The 10,294-nt window shown below is 45.0% G+C and overlaps 1 protein-coding gene across 1 annotated transcript in view; it reads right to left on the reverse strand.

Annotated features, from left to right (window-relative positions):
- Window positions 1–292: 292 nt before the first annotated feature.
- Window positions 293–10,294, reverse strand: part of LOC134463641 (xylosyl- and glucuronyltransferase LARGE1) — a 178,553-nt gene continuing 168,551 nt past the window's right edge. Inside the window, exons 12-15 of the mRNA XM_063216828.1 lie at window positions 10,256–10,294; window positions 3,792–3,938; window positions 2,388–2,583; window positions 293–1,125 (exon numbers count right to left, since the gene is read on the reverse strand). The exon at window positions 10,256–10,294 is cut by the window's right edge and continues 240 nt beyond it. Of these exons, the coding sequence (XP_063072898.1) occupies window positions 928–1,125; window positions 2,388–2,583; window positions 3,792–3,938; window positions 10,256–10,294 (580 nt within the window). The 3' untranslated portion in view covers window positions 293–927. The remainder of the gene's footprint in view (window positions 1,126–2,387; window positions 2,584–3,791; window positions 3,939–10,255) is intronic.

Below are 10,294 nucleotides of genomic sequence, written 5' to 3' on the forward strand. Positions count from 1 at the left end.
TGATCGGGCAAGACTGCATTTACACCCCCCCCCCCACACACACACACACACCCCCACATCCCACCCCCAATAACAGCTGGGTGTCTGCAGAGCAATGCTGCCCTCCTGGTCACCGACACACAGAGAGCGGCTGTGCCCTGGAACAACCATCATCCGTCACCGGCTGTCATCTCCCCTCTCTCCTCTCCTCTGTCCCCTGCTCTGCCCTGCTCCGCTCCATGCTCCTCTTATCAACCTCTCTTTTCCTCTCCTCCACCCCCCTAAATCAGCCCCACCACACGCCATCCCTCTCTCTCCTCTCCTCTCCTATGTCCCCTGCTCTGCTCTCTGCTCTTATCCCCTCCTTTCCCCTCCTCTCTTCTCCTCCCCTCTCCTCTCTGGTTTGCTCCTCCTTTTAGTCTCCTCTCCTCTCTCCCTCTCTAAACCAGCCCCGTCACATGGCATCCCTCTCCATTCGCCACCCCACTATCTCTGTCCTCCATCTTCTGTCCCCATCCCTGCCACCGCAGAGCCTCCTTCAGTAAATAAATGACAGGCCAGTGAGCAAGATCCCCGAGCGCCGGACTGACCAACAGCAAGGGAAAAAAAATAGAGAGAGATATATAGTAGAGGGGGGTATTTGTCAGAGGAGACATTCAACAATTTTGTTCTTCCTGCTGACAACACCATTTGGGGCTAGGACGGATGGCACTCTAGGCAGAAAAGTCCTCCACTGCCAAGACAGTAGGGACAGGACCGCCACTAAAAAAGTCACACTGGCCCCTCCACATTGGCACAGAGTCAGGACAAGGCTGTGTCCTAGGAGGGGTAAGAGAGAAAATCTGAAAGGAACAACATATTCTCCAAACTTTCTCCGACATTTTCCCCGCATATTCCGATCACTAGTCTTCAGGAGATGTTTGTGGTGAGACTCGTAGCATGGTTAGGTTAGCTGTTGTGTTCGACAGTCATGTATTTTAGGGCAGTGAAACCGTAGCGCCGGGACATGTCTTGCTGAAACTCCTCTTTGAGCGTCTTCAGGCAGACACGGTACTGCTTGCTGGAGCGGAACTTGGTGATGTCGAAACTGGGCGCGTGCGGCATGTGGATCATGTAGGCATTGGGCAGGACCACAAACTCGTACTCCTGGAGAAGGTGAAGAACAAGAGAAACAAAAGACAAAAAAGACACCTGGTCAAAAGTACAATACAACAGAATGATGTTGAGAGTGTTGACACTCAGAAGATAGCAGCTGCAGTTCTCCCACTGCCATGCATGACCAACACTAAGGGGAAAAGTCTAACTGTTTCCTCCCGTCATTTACTGTTACTTGTGACCTGATGATACAAGGCTCAATATCACTTATGATCTGGAGCAGCCATGGTCTAATGGTTAGGAAGGTGGCCTTAAAATCAGAGGGTTGCCAGTTCAAATCTCACCCTTACGCCCTTGAGCATGGCACCTAACCCCACAATTGCTCCAGGGACTGTAACCAATACCTTGTAAATAACAGTAAGTCACTTTGGATAAACTGAGTGGAAGGGTGGGATTTGTAACCCTCTGATCTGAAGCACATCTCTTTAATCATTAAGCCACGGCTGCCCCGTCAAAATACAATACTATTATGCTGACTTGTGCAGTAGTCGGCAAACAGATGCACAGATGCTGTCTTTTTTTGTAACAGCTGTGAACATGTGTCATCTAATCCCATTGGTATAGATAACACACCACTTGCATCTGAAATATGTTATGTGAAGCAACAGGATTTGTGTGCACAGTTACAGTATGCAGTAGGGGCGGAGCTATAGGGAGGCAGGCAGGGCATGTTCCCCAGGGCCCTTCCATATGGGTGGGGGCAGCCCTAATGTAGCTGTAAAGGGGGCCCTATCAGTGTTTTGCCCTGGGTGCCCGGTGTGCAATTGTTCTGCCACTGGTATGCAGGAGCATTGCTTATGTGGAGCCACTGAGCTTGTATGTGTATGTATGGACTATATTTGGCCAACAGAAAACTATGTGTAGGCTACTCTTCGACTGTACTGTATCCTCAGATTACATTACACTTATCTGACACTTTTATCCAAAACGACTTACAGTTGTTTTACTGTAAGTACAGGGTATTGGTCCTGGAGCAGTGTGGGGTTAGGTGCCTTGTTCAAGGGCACCTTAGCCATGAAGTGAGATAGGGAGTGGAAAGGTGGAACTTCCTTCCTGGCCGATAGAGGCCAGATTTTACATATTATGTATTTCTGTATATTGATCACAGTACATTGTGAAAAAAACAAACGTTCAAAAGGGCACTTTTTGTCCAGTAAAGTAAAAGGGCAGGTGCTTTAGCACTACCTCATCCCTATCTGTGCACGCCTAAGGGGCTAACAGTGACAACTGAAACAGCTATCAGGTGTGTTTACCTGGGCATCCAGCTCCATGATGTGAGACACCTTGTTCCAGCCGAAGCCCACGAACCGCCGGTCGTACTCGGGGGAGTCCCTCCTCACCATCACGTACGGCTCAAAGTCCGACTCCCATTGCACGCGATACGGCGTGGTGGCCGTCCGCCATTTTGCAAAGTTGGTGGGAGCATGGCCCTTCATCCAAACATGGTATCTGACAAAGACATTGCATTGTCATGATCATGATGAGTCTAAAACCTATACAATGCGGTACACAACACTCCACAGAAACTGTACGACTAGCAAAGGTCATACAAGTGCTAATGATAATCAATTAAGTTAAATACAAGTAAAAAATATTGATTCAAAATGTCAATCAAATTAGAAAAATAAATCCCAAGAAATGTTCCTACAAACTGTTGCAGTGGCAGCAATGCGATATTTGCAAATCCTTGCAACAGTCTGCAATAATAAGTTCACATTGTTGCAACTTCTTCTATAGCAATGGTTTCATCTCTTTGCAAAATCTCTCCATTGCCCTTCAGCGTTGGTGGTACCACCACACTGGCAACGTGGGCATATGGGACAGATTTATGGGCGGCAGGGTTACACTCCAATGCTCAACGTTCTCAGCGGTGGCATGCTGCTAAATTGGTAACGATGGCAGCTGCCTCTTGACCCAATCTTGGCATAATTTAGATGGCTAAAGTGGAGGGTATTTTTTATTTTTTAAGTGTCACACTATGTCTGGTACCCTTGGTGCATTTTTAAACGTGGTGCTGCTTCGGCTAAGTCTAGGATTTATGTTTTTTTATTAGCAGCACTCTGGAGGGTTCAATTAGATTTCTTCTTCAAAAAAAAAAGAAGTCCAAGGCAAGAAGTCTGGCAATTGTGGAATACCTGATAGGGTGGAATTACAGGCTGAGGTAATGAATATAGCTTTAAAAATGCACAGTATTCATAGCCACCCAAAAAATATTACCCATCAGCTGTCCGGCGTCTGCCCCTAACGATGAGGGGAAAAGCTCTGTATTATATTACAAGTATCCTTCACCACTGTCAGTGCCTTCTGGGGCTCTTACGAACAAATTCGACTTCGACAAGAGGCCCATGAACAACTAAAAAATATTTATATTGAAATAAAATGGAGTTTGCCATTGTAACTTTGGAAAACTACCTCTGGAATTCTCTCCTGTATACTATGCCTCACGTGACACGTGGCCCTGGATGGAGAAAAAATCAGAGAAAAAAAAATCTGGATCTTGTATTGGTCCTTTTATGCGAATGCACTCAACATGTGCAATCATGTTCAGGGGCATGAGCATGAAAGGGTGCTAGAGAGAAAAAAAGACAGGATGAAAGAAGGAGAGAGTTAACAAAGGAGAGCAAGAGAGAGAAAGAAGAGTCTGTGTTTTTTTTTACCTGAAGGTGAAGAGAGTACCCATGTCCAGCTGGGACAGCAGCTCTGCTTTGGATTTGGGGAAGGACAGGCGATAGCGCAGCGTCTCGAAGGCCGGCACCACTAGAGCCTTCTTGGTACTGCCCATGTCCAGCTGAACCACAGACTTCCTGAGGGCCAAACACAGAGCACAGGGAACATGGAACACTGTGACACAACATACGAATTAGGGAACTTAAAGACTTCCTAATAACCACACATAAAGAATAAAGAGCATGGGACATATTCAAGGACCTTCAGGCTTCTTGAGGGCAGAACACAAAGAACAGAGAACATGGAATACTATGACACACCACATTCTGGAACTTTCAAACTTCTTGAGGGGGGAACACAGAGCACACAGAACACAAAATAGTATGACACACGACATTCTGGAACGTCAACTCGACAGGTGGCTGAAAACACAAAGAAACCACAGAAGCTTTGAAATAGGGCATGCCTGGGAGGACAGAGGATTCAGTGCAGAACTTTATGGATCTTTCCCTACTTCTATTTGGATCATGTCTTTTTAATGATGATCATAATCAATATAAAAACTCACAAAATAGTAGAATATCAAACTACTTTCAGCCAAATCATTTTGGTATTCTACACTTTTTTCTAGAAATCTATGACCACAAAATATCAGAAATTATCAAAGAGAAATAAGAACTTCAAAAGCACAGCTGAAACGTTTCAGCTGTGGCCAGGCTCAAAATACACGACTATTGACCCAATTCTCGGCAAAAAAACCAAAACCCTTATGGCGATCGGTGGAAAGATTATTAAGATAAAGATTATTCATGCAGAAGTATCAATGTTTTGTTCCGAGGCTGTCTGCATGCAAAATGTGAAGAAACACAGCTTTCTAAAAAGTTTGGGGGTTCGAACAAAAAATTAAACAAAAATATCAGAAACAACATATGTGGAGCTCGTGGCACAACTCGAAGGGGGTCAAAATATCATTTTAATACCGCCATTGGATTACATGTTAAGATTTTCGGCTAAAAACGCTCTTGAGGTCCCATGAAATCGGGGGAAGTGACGTCACTTTCAAGCTCTACAGTCGGTCCCCCTACAATGCACACCCTTTACCGAGGTAATGCCACGTCATCCACCTCGGTACGTACCGGGCCTAGCTGCAGTGTACCCAAACAACCGCCGGGTGGCACTTGGGAGCGCTCGCTATACGCTTTACCACGTGGTAGTCTCTCTCTCTCTCTCTCTCTCTCTCTCTCTCTCTCTCTCTCTCTCTCTCTCTCTGGCCTACAGCTTACCTATTGCAGCGCTCCCGTGTGAGCTTGGACGTCCAAAATGTTTATTACCATATGGAATATTTTACGATGCTGACGGCATATTAATATATGCTCATATTCACCAGCACGCACAGATTCAGCGGATAACAACATGCCTATAAATTGTGTGAGAACACCTCCAGGAAGTAGGAAGAGTCATAAAAAGAATAGCCTAAATAATGTAATGAATTTTCTTTTTTTTTTTTTAAATGATGATCGGATGAATTGCATTAATGTGCAAGCTCTGACAAAATGCAAATTGAGTGTAGCCAGAAGCCATACCGATTATCGCATCGCAAGATTTGAAACTAATATTTTCTAGTATTGCAACTTCAGACTTGTTGTCTGGCTGTGGATACTTTTTTCGTTTGGTAAAAATTACTGAGAGTGCAATACACCTCACCGCAGTAACCTAACAGCGCTTCGTTTGAGCGTGTAAGCGTTGGCTATTTATCTCACATCGCCAACAGCTGGGGCAATAACCTAACCTACACTTCCCTAATGAATTTAATGTTGTCACATTGGCAAAAATTAGCAAGCGACTGATATTGCTGTTTTCGTGCTCAAATTAAGTGTAACCAACTGTCGGGTTGTGTCGCAGGTGAGAAAGTGCGCATTTTTCCAGCGACACCTCTCCTTGTTACCAAATACCCTGGAGAGTACTGTACACCACAAATAGGCCTACGCCAAGACACAAATATTGAGTTTTAAAATAATATTTATTAACTAACAGAAATCTAAAAGAGTCCCGGGGCACCCCAAATCTATACAAGTCCGAAATTCCAAATTTCCTTGGAGATCCCCCCCACAGTCATCCGTTCCGAAGGAGGCGGAGGAGCGGTGGCCAGGTGTCCATCCATTGCGAGGCTGGGGAGACAGGAAGAGCTTGGTGACAGTAGGCTTGATTCCATAGGCAGTCCAAATGACACTCACTTCCATAATTAAGTAGGCTACGCAGGTAATCGCTGCGCTTATTCCACGTGATTTACAACACTGCACTCGCTAGTCTAGGTTAAACGTTAGGGGTGAAGTTGCACAGCACTCGCACACGGCACGGCTCACTGCAAACAATGTGTGCTGCGATTCACCTGGGTAGGCCAGCGGTGTTAAAAGTGAGTCCAAGTACAACTGGGTTTGGAGAGAGAGAGAGAGGGGAAATATATGCTGGGAAATATATGCAATGTCATCTCATAATCATGGAGTTCCTCATGCGATTTCATCTGGGTCAGTCAGAAATGCATGCACCTTGCGCACCGGGAAGTGTGTTTTTTCAAACAAGAAAACTGGTTCATCATATGCATGGCTTAAACTGACTTTAATGTTTGCCAACGTGCTATAGTTTTCCTCTCATAATAGCACCTGGCGACTGTGACCACAGTTAGATGACCTCGCGCGCGTAAACCCATTAAAATATAGCCTAGCCTTCTGTGGCTATTCAGAGCAATATGAACCAATCAGGTCGGCGTTGCTATTAAGCAAAATACATCCCTGATGTCTACTTAACTAAAATAAGATGCATTTGTCTAATATTTGGAGACATCGCCTTGCTCTTTCTGCGGGGAATTAAGCGCCTCTCTCCCTCGCTCTCTCTCTCTCCCTCTCTCGCCCACACACACACACACACACACACACACACACACACACACACACACACACACACACACACACACACACACACACACACACTGTTTGGAGAGGACGCATTTAAACTGTAACAGTTTAGGCAGTAGGGGAGAGCAGGGACTCATGAAACTCGGGACGAATGAAACACTGCGATTTACTCGAAAACTTTAACATCGCCTATCCGAAAGTATGAAAAGTTGAAAAGTTGAAAGTATGAAAGTTGTCAGGTTTACAGGCAAAAGGGATTTAAGTGTCAGTAGACACTGTCGGGACGAATGAAACACCCGTTTCATCCGTCCCTCTCGCCCATTGACTTAAAGCAGGATCAAAATAAAATGGGAGCACTTGAGATGACTATGTTCCAACTTGTCTTGAGCACCGTCGTAGCGCAACAAATCATTATCGTAAAAATAGCCTAGATAATTGGAAATTACAAAAAATAGGCTACATTTTATAGACTTTGGCTATAGGCTAAGCCGACTCCTCTACCTGTTTGAATTAGTGCAGCCTTACAGGGAGGACGTTAATTTGGCATAGGTCAACTGCAAGAGACTACTAATTTGTGACTTGACGTGATGTGTGAATAATTAGGCTACGATATGCAACAGGCATATTTAGCCGCACTCAGTCATTCATTGGGTGAATGTCCCGACCCTGTGTGTCCGCGTGCATGCATGGGGTGGGGAAAAATAGCCTACATCAAGCGTGCCATCACCACCCATCCCCCCGGACCCACAAAACCCACTGAAGATCCAAGCAATTGTAGTCTGTCAGTATTTTAGTGTGGGCCCAGGTAGTTGAATTCCTGCATGGCCTGGTTATCTCAATAGTGCCAAGAAGATGTTTGCCCTCAGGCTAGTGTGTTCATAAAGCGCATGTTCGATTTGCTGTAATAGGCTACGATCAGTAAGCCTCAACTTGCCTGTCGTGTCTTTTCCTTCTTTCGATATTTTGTAAAATAGGCCCACGTTAAAGCCTAAATACGATAATAGGCCTAAATAAGGCTAATAAAGTGAGCTAAATAAGTCAGGCCTAAATAAAGTTGTTTTAGCCTATGAACTCAGGCAATGCAGAAATTTGCGGAGGGATTTTGGATAACTTGGCCTATAGGCTACCGATGGCTTTATGAACTTCATGACTGGGCTACAAGATAGTCGGGTAAGCATATTGACTTGTAGACCACCAACATCTGATGCTGAAGTGGGGGAGGGTGTTTTTTCACTTCAAATGTTCCCCGACACACACACACACACACACACACACACACACACACACACACACACACACACACACACACACACACACACACACACACACACACAGATACGCGCTAATCGCTCTCTCTCTCCGTCTCTCCCTCTCTTTCTCGTTGTTGCTATACGTGCATCTGGATAGGCATAGGCAGTGTGGTCACCCAGCACATTTTCATAGAAATGCTGTGTGGTTTTTTTTAAATGAAATCTTTATTCAGTTAGGTTGTGAACAGCGTTTCTCTTTCGATGTTGCGTCACCGTGGACAAGTGTCTGCTCGAAAACTTAATGCAAAGCGGCTAAAATGTTCAGAACGTGTTGAACTTTTCAGAACATGAATGTTTGTCTGTGGGGGAGGGGTGGGTTACAGCAGTGCAGTGCAGTGCACGGGACTGCACAGCCTTTTGTGACATGTCGTGGCGCGACAGGTTATCCAGCCTCCGAAGGAGTCATAGTTCCCCAGTCATACTGTTGGTTCGCATCTCCACCGAAGCAACTGAATTTGCAGTCCTAATCACAGATGATTAGCCACACCTGGTGTAACAGATGTATTGTCATGTGTGCATCCCCAGTTAACCGGAATCCCGTCGATCGCGCACAACAGCGCATTGAAAGGATGAAATGTTCACAAGCACCAATACAAAAAAAACGTCTTCAACCTATTAGTCCGTAGGCTATCCTGAGGATATCCGTTCCTGACTTGAATAGGTAGTGCAGAAATAATTAACAGACATCACTTAGCCTATAAGTTAGGAGCGGAATTGAGACGGTGAATGCAGGACAGAATAATGAAAACAAAACACCGTCGACTGGCGGTCTTGTTTAGGGATCACGCTTGTGTTATTATCAAATAGGCCTACCCAATGTTACGTGCAACGCGCAATTGGCTGACTCTTTCCACTTGTAGCCTAAAACTGAGGGAGGGATCAACATACAATGAGCTACACTGAAGCAGATTACTCTGCTTCGCAAAAAAAAACCAGTGCACCAATAATACCCCCGTCTTCAACCTACTATTTAGGCTACCAGATATATAGGCTAGTAATAGTATTAAGTTGTGCTACCTTGTTTTTTGTGGTAACGACAGTGTAGATCAGGTAATAACCTGCAATAGGGGAAGCGGCATGCGCCAGTTTTTAAAGACGGAATGTCGTCGCCAAATGTAAAATCACCTCTCTCATGCTGACATGACGGGGCACTACTTCATTAGGCTACAATGTTGTTCATGTCTGTTTGACTCACACTATACGAGTGGTTCAATTTGTGTTTTTGTGCTCATCGCACAAATGAGACAGACAGGCTTGCTTGATAGGGCTACACAAAGCAAGCGACATCGGTCCACTCAAAATGGTCCGAACTCCGCCGCTTGATTTCATGTCTCCTCAGTCTCTCCATTACGGTTTATTAGCCTACTCTGTTTTGCTATTTTCGTTATTCTTAGCCCTGGCATTACAGATGAAGCAACTGTGATCAGTGAGGTTGTGGGAACGGTTGAATAGGCCTATGGTCCTAAATTGGAAGCGGCCGATGCCAGTTTTGAAGACAGAATGTCGTCGCCAAATTTAAAATTCGATCTCTCTCATGCTGGCGTCACGGGACACACTTAATTACAATGGTGTTCCTGTCTGATTGACTCGGTTTTAATTGTCTTTACCGGTTCAAATTGTAGTAGGTATGCAAACTCTGTATCCTGAGGATACCCGTTCCTGGCTTGAATAGTGCTGAAATAAGTGAGGGACGGATTGGGAGACGGTGAATGCAAGACAGAAAAAAAGTCGAGTTTAAATTCACATTGTGGTCTTGTTTAGGGCTCACACTTGTGTTATTATCAAATGCCCTATCAAATGCCCAATGCTAAATAAAACATGCAATTTGCTGACTGTATTTCTACTACTACTAAAACTGGGGGACGGGCAAGGACGGAAGCACAAACAGACCACAGGCACAGGCAGACGCTGCTCTGCAAAAGCGGTGCTATACTGCCCCCCGCATTCCGAATGGCCACAGGGTGTAATGATCACGGTACGCTGCCGCGGCCCGGCACGGTAATGAGCAGATTGAAGTTACACCATCTGTATTTTTTTTTTTTTTCATTTCATTTTTATTTAAACTCGAAGAATCATTGAGAGCCCAGCCCTCATTTACAATGATGTATGTTGAACAGGAAGATGGCGGAACAAGCTACAAGTATTTTAACTTCTGCTTAATATAATGTAATGTAATGTAATGTAATGCCTATGATTGGTTGACATCCCTTCCATGTTCCCATTGGCTCTCACCTGAGGTACTCGTAGAGGCCATACATGGGCAGGAAGTCG

The sequence above is a fragment of the Engraulis encrasicolus genome, chromosome 15 (genome assembly GCF_034702125.1).
Source record: "Engraulis encrasicolus isolate BLACKSEA-1 chromosome 15, IST_EnEncr_1.0, whole genome shotgun sequence".
Lineage (NCBI taxonomy): Eukaryota > Metazoa > Chordata > Actinopteri > Clupeiformes > Engraulidae > Engraulis > Engraulis encrasicolus.